Genomic DNA, 19,498 nt, shown 5'->3' with positions numbered 1-19,498 from the left:
TCGTCCCGCCGACTTTAAATTCTCCCGCACTTGGGCGGCTTTTGCACACTTACCTGCCAGTCTGCCGCGAGTGCCCCGCCGCCCTGCACGCCCAACGACTCGTGTCCTCTGCTTCAGGCGGAAAATGCTGTTGTTTGATTGCAACTCAGAGGTGAGACTCGGACCCTTTTTGTCCCGCAGGCTGAAGCTGCCAGATGTCTGTCTTCTTGGGAGCGCTGGCGAGGGTGACTGTGGAATGGCCACTGGGCGCTGCCTCTGCAGAGTTGGGAGGTTTTCAGCCCCAGGAGGGCGTGAGGCTGGACAAAGGCAAGACGGGTGCTGGAGCTGCTCTCTTCCCGCAGGTGGAGAATCTGACGCACCTGCTGGAGGCCGGGGCCTCGGTCAACGCACCCCCGGACCCCTGCGAGCAGTCGCCTGTCCACTTGGCCGCAGGTGGCGGCCGGGCTTGGTTTCTTCTCTGGCAGCTGCAGACCGGCGCGGACCTCAACCAGCAGGTAACTAAGTAACTGACTGTTACAGAGCGCAACCCTCCGCTCCACCCCAAACCCACGCAAACATTTCTTAGTCGCCAGGGTATTCAGTTGTTAGAAACATGTCTACGTAGCGATGTCCAATAGTTAAATACACGAGAAACGAATGTAATTAAAATTTTTGTAGTAGCCACAATAATGAAGTAAAACAAAACATGAAATTAGTTTTGTAATTTAAACCCATTTATCCACAATATTGTCATCTCAGTATAAAACATTACTGATAGTTTACATTTTCTTTTCGTATGTCTTTTCAATCTGGTGTGCATTTCATATTTACAGCGCATTTCAATTCAGGCAAGCCACATTACAAGTGCTCATTAGCCATATAAATGCCTACTGGCTACTGCATTGGACAGCATATACAGGTCTGCAGTTTCAAAAGGAACACTTACTGTGTTATCAAATGAAAAGTGTCAGTATAGCAACTGAAATATTTGTGAGGCATGCTCACAACTGTTTTAATTTTCTACACAATTTTTCTTTGTTATTCCTCACCTGGGGATATTTTTTTCCTTTGAGTTTTAGAGAGTTGAAGAGGGGGAGACAGAAACAATGATGTGAGAGACACACCCATTGGTTGCCTCCCGCAGGTGGGTTTGGAATCCGGACCTGGGACCTTTCAATCTGCCGGCTACTGAGCCAACTAGCTGGGGCTGTACATAACTTTTTTTATGGTAGTCTACATCTTCCATTGAATATTAAAGTATGGTGAATTTTAAATTGCCTTTTTTTTTACTTCCATATAACTCTTACTTTATTCACTTAAATTTTAGTGTATGTGCTGTGACTGCACACGTTTTTACTAATGAAAGCTTTGTATTTAATAACATACCAAGAGAGCCCTAACTGGTTTGGCTCAGTGGATAGAGCATTGGCCTGCAGACTCAAGGGTCCCAGGTTCGATTCCGGTCAAAGGCATGTACCTTGGTTGCGGGCACATCCCCAGTGGGAGAGTGCAGGAGGCAGCTGATCGGTTTCTCTCTCATCGATGTTTCTAACTCTCTATCCCTCTCCCTTCCTCTCTGTAAAAAATCAATAAAATATATTTAAAAAAATAACATACCAAGAGAACCTTATTTAAAAAAATACTTGAATTAAAAAATTCAGCCCAGTACAATGCAGGTCCAACTAGGTTCCTCACATAGGTTCCTCAAACAATAGACTTCACCCACCAACTTCCAAAGAAAGTATTTTGGAGAGAGACTAAAATGTGTTGTCTTATATTTAAGGATGTGTTTGGAGAAGCTCCGCTCCACAAGGCAGCGAAAGTTGGAAGCCTGGAATGCCTTAGCCTGCTTGTAGCCAGTGATGCCCAAATTGAGTAAGTGTTAAACTTGGTGGCTTTAAATTGGATTAAATGAATCAGACTTCTGAAGCTTAATTACATGTGCTTTTAAGAAGGATGCCTGTCTAATGGATAATTTAGTGTTATCATTTAAATGTTAACTGAGGCTGTTAATATCTGATACTATTCACTTTGAAGAAGTGAAGAGTGGATCCTGAGCAATCAGAGGGGGCAGAATTACACCTTAGTTTTGGTTTAGGGAAATCCATTCTATACAAGTTCTCATTGACTTTCTTGGGTACTTATCCACTGTATTGAGCACAGAATACTCTTTCATTCATTCAAAATTGAAATGCCTACTCTGTGCTGGACTCTGCTAGCCACTGAGGACACCATAGTGAACACAAATGGGATTTGTCTGTGCTTCCTCTACCTCTTCTATTCTGCAGCCAACATTTGTATGAGCCCAAAGCTCCTTTGTTAGAAAGATATATATTTTAAAAAGGCTAAACAATTGTTAAGCTTTATTTAACTCGATTTTTATTTTAAATTCAGTTTATGTAATAAGAATGGGCAAACAGCTGAAGATCTTGCTTGGTCATGTGGATTTCCAGAATGTGCCAAGTTCCTTACGGCAATTAAACGTATGCAGACAAAAAACCCAAGTGAACGATCCAATAGAGATCACTGTGTTCCGGTGCTCAGACAGAAACGAAGTTTCGGGAGTGCAGAAAATACAAGTGGGAAAAGGAAGTGTTGGTAAGTAACTCAGTTTCTTCTTTCTTCCTTCCTCAAGGATCTCTTATTTGGCACAGAAATTATTGTTTCATTTAAATATTGGCAGTCTTATTCTAGTATGTCTTTTTCATTCTCATTAACACATTTTAAGATCGGTTATAGTAACTACTAGTAGATTCTAGAAACCAAAGATTGTCCTGCATAGTAGAAGGTTGGGGAGATAACCTGTTAAAAAAGATTTTAATGTTAACATGTTTTTTAACAACAGATGACTTGGTTATGAGGAGGTGTGAAGAGGCCTTCACTTCGGGCAGATCTGCTGCTGAGCTGCAAGCCATGGCTTTCGCTCATCAGGTGTCTAAACTCCTTCTAAGAAGGAGGAGAACTTTCTTCTAAGTGAAGATAACATTTATGAATGCATGTATTTACATGCCTACAATATTGTGGTTGCGCACACTTTGTCTATTAAGTTTTTAAAGGAATGTCTAAAGACTAAATTCTTTTTTTTGTGTAGTATTTATAACCTTTGGAAAAAAATCAAGGTTAAGCCATCAAACTACACCCAGGATTTATTTGAAAATTAAACTTATTTTTTATTAACAAATTTATAATAAACTTTACCACAGTCTTTGAGTCCAAGATATCTATAATAATAAAGTGTAATATGCAAATCGACCGAATGGCTGAACAGCAGAACGACCGTCCAGACGACCACAATATGACACCCACTGGCGCCAGGCCAGCCAAGGCAGGTGCAATGTGATCGGTCACCCACAGAAGGAGCACCAGGCCACTGACCGGTGGGCTGCAGCGGGTGAGCGGGGCCTCCCTCTGTGGGGGCGATCCATCTTGGAGCCCTGGCCGGGTGTGCGAGGTCTACCTCTTTGGGGCAATCAATCATGGGGCTCCCAGATGGCAAGAGGGCATAGGCCGGGCTGAGGGGACCCCCCCCCGCCGCCCCTGAGTGCACGAATTTCACGCACCGGGCCTCGTTTTAAATAATGTTTGGTCGCTGAGGAAGACATAAGTTATAGTACGCATCCTTATTCCAGAAGTCTGGACCCTTCCATCCACACCAGCCCTAGATTGGGAAAAGGGAAAGGAAAATGTTTTACAAAGTTACAGGACTATAGGACCAAAATTGTAAAATTTTACCATCCTGCTCCATTAGGAACTTGGAATAAGACTCTTTAAGTACCTATATAATTCAAAGATCCAAATTTGTATAAAGTATAGAAAAGTAATTTATTTGGGTCCCTTTCAGATAGAATAAACAAGTTTAATTATACTATATTTAATCAGAAATCATTAAGAAAAGCTTCCTGTGGTTAACTATTGCTCCAAATTCCACATTTTATTGATGCTAAGATGTATAGTTTTGCCATCCTGGCAGGTAGGGGCATGGGACAGTTTAAGTGGCAGCCTGTTTTCCTTAGCAGCACATAAAAGACTGCTGTGTGCCATGCAGAGGCGTCGTAGCTATGAGGAAATACGGTCGTGAGAACTCTCAGCTTGCCCTTTGAGTGGCATTCATTTTCCTCAGGCTGTAATCATTTCCACTTTGCATTCTTCATGTCAGCATTCATCCTTTTCTCCAGCAGAGAAAATTACTTTCAAACAAAATCTCATTGTGAATATAAAAGTTTATCAAATTTCTTCTAGGGCCATTGATTTATTTCCTTAAAGACCCAGCTAACAACTTGTCTGTGTTGTATGATCATGAAATGAAATGCTTTGTTTGCTCAATACTTGTAGGAGGCTAGCCAGGACTCTTAAAATACCACTGAGTGCGGGACAGGCCTGGTCTTACTCCTTACCCTACCTAACTCGGAGGCTGCAGGGTGCTGTCAGGGGCCTAAAGTCAAAGTTCAGACCTCCTCCAAAAGAGAGTGTTAGCTGATCCTTTAGTGTGGAGACCAGAGAGGTGAGTTAGAGATACTCTTTAGTTTTTCTTTTTCTTTTTCTGATTGCAAAAAATAAGATACACATTATAAAAATTCAAAGGACACGAAAGTAAAACATTAAAAAAAACCTCTCCCCCAGTCAGTCCTACTGCCCCTGCTCCCAACTGTTAAATTTGGTTTGTGGCCTGGTTGTTGTGGCTCAGTGGTTGAGCATCAACCTATGAACCAGGAGGCTATGGTTCGATTCCTGGTCAGGGCACATGTCTTGGTTGGCTCGATCCCCCCTAGTAGGGAGCGTGCAGGAGGCAGCCGATCAATGAATCTCTCATCATTGATGTTTCTCTCTCTCCTCCTTTCCTCTCTGAAATCAATAAGAATATATTTTTTAAAATTTGGTTTGAGACATGTTGCCATACATAATAAGCTTATTTTTATCTATTATTTTCAGCAAAACTTCCTCTAATAATGTTAATGTCCTAAAATCTGTGTTAATGATAAATAGGAAAGAAGGCTTATACTATCTCTAATCTTTTTGTGATCCTTCACACATGTAGGCCTTCTCCAGGTAACCAGGCTCAATTTTTTTTTTTTTTTTTTTTTAAGGACCTGGGTAGAGAGGGTGTCAAAACCAGAGACTGATGGGAGTGGAGAGGGGAGCCGTGCTTTCCTCTGAGGGGACTGGCCGGGAATGTCAAGCAGGAAAGCTCCAAAGCGGGTAAAGCGGCAGAGGCAGAGCTTCCCCGTGTCCCTGCTACAGACTGATGGTTTGTGTCCCTTCAAAGTTCATAGGTTGAAACCTAATCCCAATGTGATAGTTGGAGGTGAGGCCTCTGGAAGGTGACTAGATTATGGGGTGGAGCCCTCTCAAATGGGATTAGTGCCCTTTTTAAAGAGGCCCCAGAAAGGTCCCTCATCTCTCCTACCATGTGAACACAGTGATAAAGACAGCTGCCTATGAACTAGGAAGTGGGCCTCACCAGACAGCTTATCTGCTGGCACCTTGATCTTGGACACCCCAGCCCCCAGCACTGAGAGAAATAAATGTCAGATGTTTATAAGTCCCCAGTCTGTGGTATTCTGTATAGCAGCCGAGCGGACTTGGTGCCTTAGGTTCTTGAGTCAAGTAAGAGTTCATAGTTCTGTACTGATGGCCAGGCCTTGGCTTCATGGTTGCTGACATGCACTAATAGAGCAAACCTATTTTTCTGTTCAAATCCTTTATAGCATGAGATTAAGTTATATGTAAGTAGCTTAAAAGTAGTCAAGCCTCCACAATGTCCAGCGTACTGCTTAGCTATTGTTGGTTAATTCTAAAATTATAAAGGTTTTATACTTTACTCTCCTACTTCAAGGCGTTGATAGACCTCAATACATTTGTTTGTGCAAAGCTGAAAAAAATCTTCAAAGGAATACATTTATCAGCTTTGTGCTCCATTATTAAGTTCAATAGCTGAGAAAATTTTTATAACCCTAACCCAAATTGTTTCTTTTGCAATTTACTTTATTTCCCTCTTATCCTCCCTATCAAGACAGTCACTCACCACAGCCCTAGATGCCTCCTTATAATGAGGGTCGCTGCCCTCGGTTTATTATCCGTCCTTCTGTTAACAGCCACTTCACTATCCTTTGCTCTGGTTTCTTTGTCTTGTATCTAAATTTGTGTTAAATAGATACTTACCTTTTCCAAAATAACCTGCAGATCTTCAGCGCCTGTATAATGTGGATCTAAAATTAGAAATTTTATCTGCCCTGTAATCTCATTCCATGCAACTCCCAGTATCGTGTGGGCCAAAACGCCTCCCCCTAGAGAAAAGGAAATATGAAATAGGAGAAGCATACATTAACCTCAACTTCCTTTTCAATTTTAAAAGATTGCTTTGCCTATTATCTAACAGCATTAAAATTTTCTAGTCTACATTGTAAAAGACCACAATGTCAAATATACTCTGAAAAGATAAAATTAAAGATTCAATCATATCTATAATCAGGTTTATATTCCACTGCCATATCCATAGAATTACCTGAACTGGATTTAGAAAGGGCCACAGAGGGTCTAAACTCCTCCCACCAGAGACACAGTCACTGCTGTGGTCCACTCAGCAGGGGGCGTGCTGTCTCCAAGGAGACAGCCATCCACTCATTCAGTTCTTTCGGATATTCTGCTGACATCTGCCTTCCTCCATTTCCTACACACACCCGTTTGAGCTTTCCTCTGCCATCACAGGAGCCGTCTTGTTCCTCACAGAATATGAATCTTTAGATCAACGAATCCAATCCTCTTATTTTACGCATAAAGCCCAGGGATTAAGCAATCTGCAGTCATGGAACACCGCCCGCCACGTTAGTGACAGACCCGTGACTTACGATGCTCATGCCTCTTTTTCAGGCTGCTTTCAACTCTTTACCTATAGGCACCCCTTTATCATTTACCTTCTTAGCATTTTCGTCTGGTTATTATAACCTTTTCTATAACGTTCCTTCTGCCTTGCACATTTAAAAATTTCCAAAGGAATTTGGAGGTCAGTGTGTATGGTGTAAAAGCTAATTTTAAAATGGTTTAAAATGACTGATTTTAGGTGACATTAAACATTTATACTAATGGTAAGTTTTACTTTCTCTCCACGCCACCTAAGAGCCCAGGGTGTCCCAAGCTCATACCGATCATCACTGGAGTTCCTTCACTCTGGAAGTGATTGGCCAGTGCCCGTCCCTGAGAGGCCATTTCCGAACCCTGGCTGGAAAGAAACCGTTTTCTATTAGATGAATCATTTCTGACACTAAGGTCATATCAATGGGACCATTTTTGCTTTCTTTCTTGGTTAAAAACACACACAAAACCATACAGCCCAACCTGTGTGGCTCACTGGTTGAGCGTCAACCCATGAATCTAGAGGTCACCAGTTCGATTCCCGGTCAGGGCTTGATCCCCAGTAAGGGGCGTGCAGGAGGCAGCCAACTGATAGTTCTCTCTGATGGATGTTTCTATGTCTATCCCTTTCCCTTTCTCTCTCTCTGAAATCAATAAAAGCATTAAAACACACACACACACACACAAAACCCACCTATATGATTTTAAATGCAGTTAAGTGGTAAGGAACTGACTGAGCAAGTTAAAGCAATATAACCTTTCTAAACATTTAAGGCCATTAGATACGCCAGGAAAGAAGCAAGACTACCTGGAACTGCACAAAGGAGGTCTGGGTTTTTAACATGAGATTGAAAGCGGTCACCTGGATGCCCAGGGGGCTCTTATGGGTGGATTTATTTCAGAAGAACCAGTTTTAAGTCCCGGGTTCTTGTCTTCATGCTGTCAGACTCTGAGTCTGTATTTCCTCATCTGTAAATTGGGACCATAATACCTGCCCTGTCTACAGGACAGGAGAGTCCAAGACTAAAACAGACAATGTCTGTGAAGCCAGTGTGAAAGGTAAAAAATGTTTTCAAGCACAACATGTTATTTTTATTTTTTGAATTGATTTTAGAGGGGAATGGAGAGAGAGAGAAACATCAATTTGTTGTTCCACTTATTTATACATTCATCAGTTGTTTCTTATATGTGCCCTGACCAGGGATGGAACCCAGAACCTTAGTGTACCGTGACAACGCTTAACCAACTGAGCTACCAGGCCAGGGCAACAACATAATGTTTTTAGGGAATGTTACAATGTTCTATACAATTTGTACTGTTGAGAAGACAAAGACAAAGATGGAGACTTTTTTTTAGAATTGAGGTGTCAGGTGGTGGTAAACCTTCGCTCTTGCCTAGTAAGGAACGCATAATGTTTTAATGCGCCAAAACTTCCACTTTTTAACTTTTAATCAGCATATACTTCACTACTTAACCTATCATTTATTTGTTGGCACTAATTTCTTTTTTAAAAATATATTTTATTGATTTTTTACAGAGAGGAAGAGAGAGGGATAGAGAGTTAGAAACATCGATGAGAGAGAAACATCGATCAGTTGCCTCCTGCACACCTCCCGAATGGGGATGTGCCTGCAACCAACGTACATGTCCTTGACTGGAATTGAACCTGGGACCCTTGAGTCTGCAGGCCGATGCTCTATCCACTGAACCAAACCGATTAGGGCCGTTGGCACTGATTTCCACAGCCAGTCCAGACTGCAATAGTGAAACCAGATGTATTGAAGTGCGTGGCTAAATAAGGATAAAGTTACTATATTTATAAGGTTGTCATAATAGAAAATGTATTTAAAACATAAGCTCACAAAAGGAGGAAGTTAGTTATTGTCCCAGAAATCAATAGTATTGCCCTGGCTGGTCTGGCTCAGTGATAGAGTGTCGGCCTGCGAAGGGTCCCAGGTTTGATTCCAGTCGAGGGCACATGCCCGGGTTGTGGGCTTGATCCTCCAGTAGGGGGCGTGCAAGAGACAGCCAATCAATGATTCCCTTTTGTCATTGATGCTTCTACCTCTACCTCTCCCTTCCTCTCTGAAATCAATAAAAATACATTTAAAAAAAAGAAATTAATAGTATTTAATTTAGATTTGCTCATAGCTTAATGTTGGAATTATGACTAAGCTATAGGAAAAAGTGAAATGAATATTTTATTCAGACACATAATTAGTTTATTAACATCTTAAGAAGAAAAAGTGCAAGAGGTAAACAAGAAGGTCAGTCGTAGATCAACATTTGCTTTTCTCCTTTCAAGACTTTTTAAAAACTTGAGCATAAAAAAAACTTGATTTTCTTTAACTACACTCGAAGTTGACATATATCCAAGTTTTTCTCTTCTTGGCTAAAATTAGACCTCAACAGTATGTATTGTAGATCATAAACTCCAAAGTCTTCTGAAGATTAAATAAAAAAAAATGTAGGGTTAAAAAAGAGATTTACAGAGTAATCAGACAATGTGGAGGAAGAGAAAGGAGTGAAAAAAAAATGTGGGGGAAAGATACAATTTTTCTGTTATTTTAATAAAATGACAATCTCGCTTTGAAATGATGTCTTTACTTTCTTAGCGTGTCCTTACCTGACAAACAGTATTTTTGAAGTTACGCCAATCAGTTGGTTCAGGACCAGCTGTACCTCGATAGACCCAATCCACTGCCGTGATCCCACAAATGTTGCTGGTTTGTCCCCGGCATCAACTAGAGCCTTTTTGTATTGAAAATACAAAAAAATCCATATACAAGACAGCTATTAAAATTACATGTGGGGCCTTTTCCCTGATTAGCAGGGCAAGTTTTTCCTTCAAAACATAAATCAGTCTGTACTCCGAGTTAATAATAATTAATGGTACATTAAGGGCTACTGAAATGTGCACGTGCTCATCATGGAAAGGGCGTGTTCTGTACCTGCTGGATTTCTCTGTGTGTCGGAATGGCCCTCTCTGTGTATCCCTGGTGTTTGAACCAAGAGCAGATGGTCTGCAGCGATCGATAGGCACAGCCCCAGCCGTTGTCATCCATCCGATCCTGCATGTAATGATGATAACCGTACAGGCCCTGGACCACATAAACCTACATGAAAAGAATAGAGCCTGAGAGAGAGGAAACATTATATAGTAATCTACTAGAAAACCATCAAGAGGTACTGTTTGAGACTCTAAGTTTTGTATTTCCTCTTCTGTGATTCTATGCCTCAGAGAGTAAGACTTTTAACTAGAAATAAGTGTCTCAAGATTTCCTATATAAGCACAATAAATGAAATCACTTAGATCACTGACATGCTGACTAAAGATGCATTTGTATGTAAGTAAGTGTGAGTGCCCAGCCGAGTCTCTATGGGAAGCAGGTGGAACTGCTGTCCCAAGCGCACTCTGCTGGCCAGGCCTAGCAGCGGGCCCCTAACTCCTCGAGGGTAGACACAGGGTCATATATTCATTTTTACTTCTTGAGATTTCCTTACAGAGCACCTGGAGACTCAGCAGGTATGAATAAATGCCACAACAAGATGGCCAATCGAGTTCCTGCCGTGGGAATCTGAAGGCACAGAGTGAATCGGGCAGAAAGAAGCAGGGAATGAAGCTGAAACATGCATACAGTGAGCAGCGACAAGGAAGTAGGAAAAGCTACACATAAGCAGCAACAATGAGGAAACAGAAGCTCTGAGGCTGAGAAAAGACAGAGTAGAGAGAAGGCACAGGCCAGTCGGGATCAACAGCAGACAGAGCAGCAGAGAGGCCACCACGGAGTCCATGTAGGCCCGAGACTGAGGCAGCGGCTCTGTGCGAAGAGGCCAGCTGTGCAAACATTCCTATCTTGGATGTCACAAGATCTTTTCTAATTGGCCTACGTGCATCCTTAAAGGGACCCTTCGCCTCGCTCCTTATTTCACAACCTTCAGTAAAGATCTACCCTTTGCAAGCAGGTACATGCTGCACAGAAAAACACTGTAGGGTCTTATTAGACTTCTGCTACAGCGTGGTTTGGGTAGAATATGCCCATAATTAGCATGATTTCTCAGGTTCAGAACAAAAGTAAAATTGGACAAGCCTATAATGAAGTTGGGGAATGGAATTTTAGTAAGAGAAATGTGGTCCATGCTAGCTATTCCTAACCCTTTTAGACCACTCTGAATTACTGCTATCTTAAGCACTTGATTATTAAAAGAAATGGATGATAAATTATGTTTTAGGGTTGACATACATTGTGAATCAATCCTTACAAATTCCACTGGGTACAAACAACAAGTGAATGACGTTGGTGATCAGCTGACTCCCATAAGTAATTATTAAACTCACCATACCAGTCTCCATGTTGGGTGGACTGAGATAAGCGTGTGGATTTCTAATGTAACCATCTTGGTATGGTTCATCTGGAAAGTGATAAGCATTAGACCTTTTGAAGTAAGGTCTGTCATGAGGCAGATTGAAGAGATCGTGCAACTCCTAAAGGAAGTTAGAATCAATAGGGAAAAAAGAAAAACAGTTAAATGATTTAGATTTCTAGTCAATAAACTCAAACTAAAGATATAAAACAGAAAATTATATATCAGTTGTGAAAGTTATCAAATACACTCATGATTTAATTCACTAAGGTCAAAGAGTGTGAGAATAAACTAAAACCAAACAAGATTTATTTTTGCTTATCTATGTATGTAGGTAGAATCTGAAAGGGAACACAGAAAAATGAAAATAATTTGTTAAGTGTGAGAGAACTGAGATCATTGAGAATGAACTATCTGTTATAACACAGTCTGTTAAAATGCATCGAGGATAAAGAATGGTTTTGAAACAGCCTTGTAAGTGAGTAAATTATAACTAACAGTGATATAATTATTTAAAAAAATCATGCTTAGAGCACTTAACAAGTAGAAGGAGTAGTGATTAAATTTCAGAGTAGAAATTGGTGGCATGAAACCAACCAATATGGCATTGAAATAAAATACACATGTTCAAAATGCAAAAACATTCCCCATAGTATAACAATATGTAATAGTTACTTTGAAAAGCTGGACGTTTTCTTTTCCATGTCTTCTGTGTACTCTAGCAGTTTGAAAAGGATCATTAGCTCATGGGGCTGTTGCCTCTACATAGCACTTCATCTAGGCCAGAGGTGCACAGAGGGTTCCACTATCACACCTCTTCTCAGGGGCATGAGAGGGCATCTCAGGAAGAGACTCTGATGCGGCCGGACAAGGCCACACATAAAAAATACGTACTCTAAAACCAGTCATTTTGTCAGTAACCTCATTGCTTTGAGTGCTGATCAGGTTTTCTTCAAAGGCCTCTACTAAAACCCAAAGAAGCCTGGGGCGTGGAGGAGGGGTGGGGTATTACTGTAACTCCTAACTAGGATTAGCATGAATCCTAACTGCCCTCCCCTAACTGTAATCTCTCACCCACAAACCTGGAAGGAATGAAAGGGAAAGGAATTTATTAATACTCATCAGTTTCTCTAGGGATGGAAGCACATTTCAATTCTTCATTTCATTATGGAAAACTAATAATTTCATAGAACATATGAACCACACTGAGCATATAAAATTCAAATGTTACATATGGGTTTCCAGTACATATGGGTTTTAAGTATTTTTTTAACTCAAAATACTTAAAAACCAAGTTCCATGAGAACAGAAATGAAATAATATGTAAAACTAATAGTCGGGCTCCACACTTTAAAATTAAATCGTAAAACAATTTCCGTTTATTAGAAACATGTAATTAACTATGAAATGGATGACAGCCTTATTTTTTCTAATAGTACATGGCTTGGTCTCACCTCTCTGTAGGCCTGCAGCTGCCCATCTGGAATTCCCGATGGATATGAAATTGTTACAAGATTTTTTCTCCCCGGTAATAAAAAGTGCAGTGGTTCAGGGACCACAATGGATGTTCCTTTCATATATTTCAAAATGCACTTTTCCATATCAGTTAGCTGATTATGAATTGCATCCACTAGAAGTTTACGAACTCTGTGGGGGAAAATATACAGAAGTTATAGTGGCTCTGATAATTGATAAATGAGTGTGGAGTTAATATAGCCCTAAGGAAGTACAAAAAAACCTCACTTGATTGGGCCAGGTTAATTAAAGGAAGTCTAACTTATAAAAGGTTAAATAAACTGTTTCTTCTGTGTAGATAAAGAGAAAACCTCATACTAGGTGTTGCAGACAACCCTACTTCCTCCAAATATTTAATTACTAGATGACTCTTACTAAAAAACAGGGAGTAATCATACTAAAAACTACAACCACCACCCTGGAAATGCCTATATGATACTTAAAAGTGGCCTCTGTTACTTTGAGGCAGGGTCCTCACTGACAAGGGGCAGTAGTACTCCGGAATACCTACTTTCCCCATGCTTCTTCGGGGGCAACAGATAAAACTGCATCAACCGGCAACGCCATGGTCACATAGTGGTGTCCTCCGATTTCTCTTTCAATGACGGGGGTTACGGCGGTCTGAGAGGTTGACATTTCCAGCATGAGATCTATGTTTACTACTTGATGCTAAAAAGATAAACAGTAATAGTCAACTTATAGCACAGTGAACACTAAGTATAAAAGGATTAAGTAAAAGGACTTTTTAAGGACCAAAGCTATAGTAAGTTGTTTAAATGCTCAAATCTTAACAAAAATTATTCTCTGCTTCAAAATAACCTAAGGAGATGTGGCCAGTGAGTGGGGAGTGAAGATGAAATCAGACTGACTGTGGATTGATAGACATGAGAGCTGGTGTAGGTTCACCAGGGTTCATTATATTATTCTCTAGACTTAATTAAAAAAACAACAATGAATAAGATACAATAAGCACACACTGAAGGAACTTTTAAACGATAGACCCCCCTGTTCTAAAGACATGGAGAACTATAAACAAATATTGAATTCTACTACCAGGATTGGTTCTGACTGGCATGGAAGACAAATTCTGAAAATACTTTTTGTATATTGAACAAATGTAGAAAAATACTGAGGCTACTGGAAGCCAGGTTTCTCACAGGGAAAAGGTTAGGAACTGTGTGAGGCTGAAACAGAACTGGAGGTATAGACATGATTTACATAGATAAATATGAGTGTATGTGTGTATATGAATAGTATGGATTTGTACATGTGTACGCTCCTTGGAGGAATGGCTGACTCCTGAGTTGGATCAGGGAGAGTACATGATATGCCTGAACAGCTTGTGGAAGAAGGTAGGAAGTTCAGAAAAATAGTGTCAAAAACCTCTGGCGCTCGCTTGAAGAAGTTTCTATTGGCCAAATCTTGGAAACTGCGAGCCTCAAATAACTAACAACAGTAACAGATTACAGCTCATTGCATTGAATAAGAATCCATGCTTCTGTGCAGATAACACATAAATAAGGAAAAGCTCTCCTCACAGTCTTCCTGTCATCTAATAAATATGACATTAATTTAGATACGAAATGACAGGAAAAGCGCCACTTGGCAACTATCAGCTTAATGTTGGATTCTGGCAAAAATGATCAGTTGATGCTAGAAGAGGTAGCATTTGACGAGGAAGAGGATCTATACATAGTCTTGAATTGTCTTCTCACGAGTTACTTCCTAATTATAAGGGAAAAGATAGTGCCCTCACAGAGGAGAAAGGTGGCAGATGCCACATTAAGTGATCGAAGCTATCACCAACACTAGGGTAGCACATGCCTCTTCAATCTGATGTGCTGAGAAGAGCACAATATTACCTCTGTGGTATTCCCACCAACAATGCACAACCCGCATTTAATCAGGAGGAAGAGTAAAACAGACTACAAAATAGCTGACCAGTATTCCTCAAAATGTCCAGCTCCAAATATTGGTATTTCTCAAAGAATTATTTACAGCCCGCGATTTTTGTGTACACTTCAGATTGGTAACACCAACAGCTCCTGTGGACACCTCACTGGTATCTGAAACATGGCCCAAACCAACCTCAACTTCCATTTTTACTCAAGCAAGAAATGGTCATCCCATATCCAATTAGTTTCCAAGTGTAATCCATTTTATCCCCCAAATATCTCGTGTATTCTTTCCCTCCTCTCTATTACCTTAGCTACTAGTTTAGTTTATCTTCTCCTGAAGTGTGCCTGGCCCACCTCTCCAACCTCACGTCCACCTATTTTCCTCTACTGGCCTGGAAAAACACTACAGTCAAATTAATTTCACACAACTTCCTGCCTTGCAGAAGTAGCTTCATTTTTTTAAATCTCCAATATCGGGCAAAGTTTGTAGCACACGGCAGGCAGGTACTCAATAGTATTGGTTCAAAAATCAACAGAACTAAGAACAGTATGAAGAAAAGTAAATCATTTAGTATCTCACATGGTAATAATGTGTTACTGTCATGTTTCAGAATGATTCCTTTTTATTTATTTTTAAATAATTTGTAAATGTACTCAAGCAATTTTATTTTTGTGGGAATAAAGAAAACATTCAAAAAAAGCATAAAGTAAGTATTATAATGGAACCAAAGTTTAGATATGAAAAAAGAGATATAATGTCTGGCATGTCATTTATCTTTCTGGACCTCAGGATTCTGATCTATAATAACTAAGAGAAATGGAGTAAATAATTTCTAAGATCTCAACTCCAAATTCAAGGATTTAAAATTTTTACCACTAGGAAGGCAGGTGATTTGCTTACCACATCTGATAACTTTTTGTCTTTCTTCCTCATGAATTTTCGTTTTGTATCTTCTTCCTGTTCAAATCTAAATTTTTCACACACAAAGATGTTTAGCGTATGAAATGACATTTTGGAAAGATTTCTAGCAATCTTCAAACATACTCACTGGATGAAGCGCAGTAAGGTCTTACAAGCAGAACTATCTGTCAGTTCTCCTGGGATGGTGTTCATGTCACTGTTAGGCCACACATACACCGAGCTGTGGCGGATTCTGAACACCAGTGCATTTGAAGACAGCTTGGCGGACAGGTCACTCAACACATGTTTTAGTGCCTTCTGGATAAAAATGTCTAAATTAAAAGAATATAAGTAGAAGTTGATGAGAAAAGTTTTACACTTTTCAACCCGAATGCTTCCAAACACACAAAAATAGAAGTCAAATTGGCTCCCAAATGTTCATTCCCCAGATTCAATAATTATACAAAATTTTTGCCTTTCTTTCGGGAAAACTGAGATAAAATTCACTGGCCATAAGATTCGTTTCTAGAATGAGTACAATTCAGTTGCTTTTAGTGTCTTCACAAGGTTTTACAACCATCACTCTCTAATTCCACAAGATTTTGATGACCCCAGAAGAAACTCTGTACCTACCAGCAGTCGTTCCTCATTCCCCCTAGACTTAACTGTCGGCAATCGATAATCTATTTCTTGTCTTTATAGGTTTGTCTATTTTGGACACTTCATGTAGTAAGTGGAATCATGTATTATGTGGCCTTTTGTGTCTGGCTTCTTTCACTCAGCACAACAGTGTTAAGATTCATCTACAAGCTCATCTTTTTTGCATTTGTACAGAGGAGTCCCATTGGTGGTGGCGTTGGAACACATTGTCTAAGTTTAAATCTAAGTGATATAACTTACTAACTCTATGGTCTTGGACAATTCATCCTACCTCCCGCACAGTTTCATGTGCAAACTGGTGAGAATCTCAGCCTAGTTCATCAGCAATTTTTATAGTAAAAAAGGAGAGCTTTTTGGCTGACCTACCATTAGCAGTAGCTAGCTGAAAAGCTAGATCAAGGCCTCCTCTGATTCTGAAGAGTATATCCATAGTCTCTGAAACCACCTGAGACAAATGAAGCAAAAGTTCCATGTGAAACAAAACAAACTCATTCTTATATAAATGTAAATCTGAATTTAGGTTAAGGCGTTAATTAACCTCGTCTTTTCAAATCATTTTGCGAATTCTTCGTTTTATGAAGAAAACAAAACACCCTAAATTCTGAAGCAGGGGTTCTCAACTTTTGTCCCACACTAGAATCACTTGAGGAACTTAAACGGATTAATTGGTCTGGGGAGGGTCGGCATAAGAATACTTAAAAGCTCCCCCGCACCAGCGATTCTCATGTGAAAAAGCTGAGGACCACTGCTTTAAGATGTATTTCTACTTCTTTTCTTTTTCTTTTTCCAGTTGTGCCACTGAGTTATAACTCAGAGTGTGTCTTTACACACTGGGCTTAAAGACTCACGGCTTTTGTTTTAATATTGCACTTCTTCAACCCAGCTATCACAACACATCACAAGCCTTTGACACAAAGCTAGGATGCAGATAGCTCGGTTAGTATCGAGTGCTGTAAGACCACATTTCTAAATTATAGTCAACCATGGGCTTAACAATGACACGAAAACACCAATGGTAAAGAACGAGTTTAAGAAAGGCACAAAAACATTGAACTTAATATAATAATACTTGGTGGTCAAGATGACGAGAGAAAACTAAGACATCATTAATGGTGGGAGTATGGACTGTAGAACTCTTCATAAGTCAATGTGGTAATAAGAACCAAAAGCCTTCTATTCACATTCTTGGAGTAGTGAGCCTGCATTTAGAAATTTAGTCTAAGGAAATCTGCAAAACAAAGATTCAGGTATAAGGATGTTAACCTAAATGTCAACAATGGCAGGTGGGGTTAAATAATTACGGATATTATATAGCCATGAAAAAATCCTGCTTTAGAAGAATATTTCAGAGCATAGGAAAATACTTGCAACTTATAAAGGGGAAAAAGCACTTGTAAAGTGGAATCTATTAGCAGTTCTTAATTTGGGTCCATATGCTGAGTTTAGGTAGTTGAAGACTTATGACAAATGACATGTACCATTTTGTTGGGGGGAGAGGAGGAGGAGAACCTCTGGGAAGAGGTTTCAGAGTTCATCAGAGTCTCACAATATTTCCCAAACAGGCTAAGGAACCACACTACATAGTAAGAATCCTATTTTGAACTAAATGAATAAGTACAAACATTCATTGAGCTCTTAAAAATGTAAACGACACGGTGCTAAATGATTGGACACATATTAACTCCGACCCTCAGAATATGAAGTAGGTACCATCATTAATCTTGTCATTTACAAATCTCTTGTCACAATTTTAAAAGAGCAACTGCTTTTATTTATTTCATAAATTGTAACCTGTTGAAAAGTCATAACCTTTACCCCCATTCTACTTCTGGGAATTTAGTCTAAGAAAATAATAAAAAAAGTTCAATACAAATTTAGCTTCAATGTTGTCCACTTATCATACTCTTGTTCATCACAGCAACGCTCCCCCCCCCACCCCCCCCCCCCCCCAACCCCCCCCCCATCTAAATAGCTATCAATAAGAAGCTTGTTAAATAAGGAACAATACCATTATACAAAATATGATGCACCCATCTGAGCAAAAAATATTGAATGACAGTGAAAGATACTGAAGGAGATAAAAGTTAAAAAGACAGGCTTGAGCAAATTTAACTCGGTGACTTACTGTATGATTTTGCACAATTTAACTAACGACCGAAGTAGTCTGTACTCTTCTGTAAAATGGGAAAAATCTACAACTTCATAGGATGGCTGTGAAGGTTCCATAAAAGGTCACATGTGCAAGCACTAGACTCTCCCTAGACTTCAGAAGAAATATTTAAGCTGAGATCTGAAGGATGGGCAGGCATGAGTATGAGCAATTCCAAAGGAAAGATGGGGGTGTGTGTGTGGGGAAAGAGCCCATTCCAGGCGGCCTGGGTTGGGGAAGGCCTGCTTAGACAACTAGGTCAGAGACCAGGCGGGTGGTTTGATGATGGTGCAAGGACAAGGATGGCAAGAGTCCAGGGTGAGAATTTACAGCCATGGATGTGGGCTCCACAGAGCTTGACTACTGATCAGATGTTCGGGAGCTGAGAAAAGGAAGATGCCAAGGATGACGTCCAGGCTTTTGGGTGCAGGGCAGGGTGGACGGTGGCACAAGTAACTGAGGTGGGGTCTCTGGAGGAAGAGCAGGCGTGGGGTGAGGTGAGGTGGAAATTCGTCAGTTTTGAACTCGCTGAGATGGAAATACATGAGCTATCTATCCATGCGGGGCTACAGTCAGTGGACAGAATAAAAGTAACAACAGCCCTGACCTCTTTGGCTCAGTGGATAGAGCGTGGGCCTGCGGACTGAAGGGTCCCGGGTTCGATTCCGGTCAAGGGCATGTACCCGCATGTACCCTGGTTGCAGGCACATCCCCGGTGGGGGGTGTGCAGGAGGCAGCTGATCGATGTTCCTCTCTCATCAATGTTTCTAACTATCTTTCTCCCTTCCTCTCTGTAAAAAAATCAATAAAATATATTTAAAAAACAACAACTCAGAACAAAGGTCTAAGCTGGAGACACAAATTTGGGAGCAAGCACGGGGTGTAAAGGAAGTGTCCCAGGAGGACACCACCTCCTGTAGGGCAGGGGCTGCAGGACCTGGAGGAACCACTGCACGCGAGGGAAACCGGAAGTGTCACATCACGGTTACTGAGAGTGTTTGAAGAAAGTTATTCATCTTTCCAAGATCCAATCCTTCTTCAAAACCTTCAAAAGCGCCGAATAATCCGTGGTCCTCAAAATGCATTCGCAAGGAGGAGGCGCAGGAAGCGCGTGTCCAAACGCGGCCGCGCTGCGGGATCAAGGCCTGTGCGGGGTGAGGTCCCTCTGACCCCAGCGGGGAG

The 19,498-nt window shown here is 40.6% G+C and overlaps 2 protein-coding genes and 1 long non-coding RNA gene across 6 annotated transcripts in view; 1 reads left to right on the top strand and 2 right to left on the bottom strand.

Annotated features, from left to right (window-relative positions):
- Nucleotides 1-6: 6 nt before the first annotated feature.
- ANKRD37 (ankyrin repeat domain 37) lies at nucleotides 7-3,184 on the top strand. 2 transcript variants are annotated; one of them, XM_014531403.1, is made up of 5 exons: nucleotides 7-151; nucleotides 342-494; nucleotides 1,763-1,854; nucleotides 2,374-2,577; nucleotides 2,825-3,184. In XM_014531403.1, coding segments are annotated over exons 1-5 (477 nt in total). In that variant the 5' UTR covers nucleotides 7-124; the 3' UTR covers nucleotides 2,826-3,184. The 2 variants fall into 2 exon arrangements, with proteins under 2 accessions (XP_014386889.1, XP_005883906.1); XM_005883844.2 differs by lacking the exon at nucleotides 2,825-3,184 and having other exon boundaries at nucleotides 2,374-2,581.
- UFSP2 (UFM1-specific peptidase 2) overlaps nucleotides 2,584-19,498 on the bottom strand; it is a 17,340-nt gene continuing 425 nt past the window's right edge. The window contains exons 2-13 of one of the 3 annotated variants that reach the window (XM_005883845.2): nucleotides 16,534-16,612; nucleotides 15,656-15,839; nucleotides 15,508-15,574; nucleotides 13,220-13,377; nucleotides 12,648-12,840; nucleotides 11,168-11,314; nucleotides 9,780-9,944; nucleotides 9,455-9,579; nucleotides 7,119-7,195; nucleotides 6,139-6,263; nucleotides 3,540-3,637; nucleotides 2,584-2,781 (exon numbers count right to left, since the gene is read on the bottom strand). In XM_005883845.2, the coding sequence (XP_005883907.1) occupies nucleotides 3,551-3,637; nucleotides 6,139-6,263; nucleotides 7,119-7,195; nucleotides 9,455-9,579; nucleotides 9,780-9,944; nucleotides 11,168-11,314; nucleotides 12,648-12,840; nucleotides 13,220-13,377; nucleotides 15,508-15,574; nucleotides 15,656-15,839; nucleotides 16,534-16,612 (1,407 nt within the window). In that variant the 3' untranslated portion in view covers nucleotides 2,584-2,781; nucleotides 3,540-3,550. Of the gene's footprint in view, nucleotides 2,782-3,477; nucleotides 3,638-6,138; nucleotides 6,264-7,118; nucleotides 7,196-9,454; nucleotides 9,580-9,779; nucleotides 9,945-11,167; nucleotides 11,315-12,647; nucleotides 12,841-13,219; nucleotides 13,378-15,507; nucleotides 15,575-15,655; nucleotides 15,840-16,533; nucleotides 16,613-18,292; nucleotides 18,961-19,498 lie in introns of those variants that run through there. The other 2 variants (XM_014531402.1, XM_014531401.1) reach the window with 2 other exon arrangements.
- Nucleotides 16,951-18,284, bottom strand: LOC106724350. Its single transcript, XR_001360113.1, has 2 exons — nucleotides 18,198-18,284; nucleotides 16,951-17,537 (listed from the first exon to the last, which is right to left on the bottom strand). It is a non-coding gene; the product is annotated as an uncharacterized LOC106724350 (long non-coding RNA).

This window comes from Myotis brandtii, unplaced genomic scaffold, assembly GCF_000412655.1.
Source record: "Myotis brandtii unplaced genomic scaffold, ASM41265v1 scaffold802, whole genome shotgun sequence".
In the NCBI taxonomy this organism is placed as follows: Eukaryota; Metazoa; Chordata; class Mammalia; order Chiroptera; family Vespertilionidae; genus Myotis; species Myotis brandtii.
The sequence above is the reverse complement of the archived record's forward strand: the minus strand, read 5'-3'. Positions and strand labels throughout refer to the sequence as shown.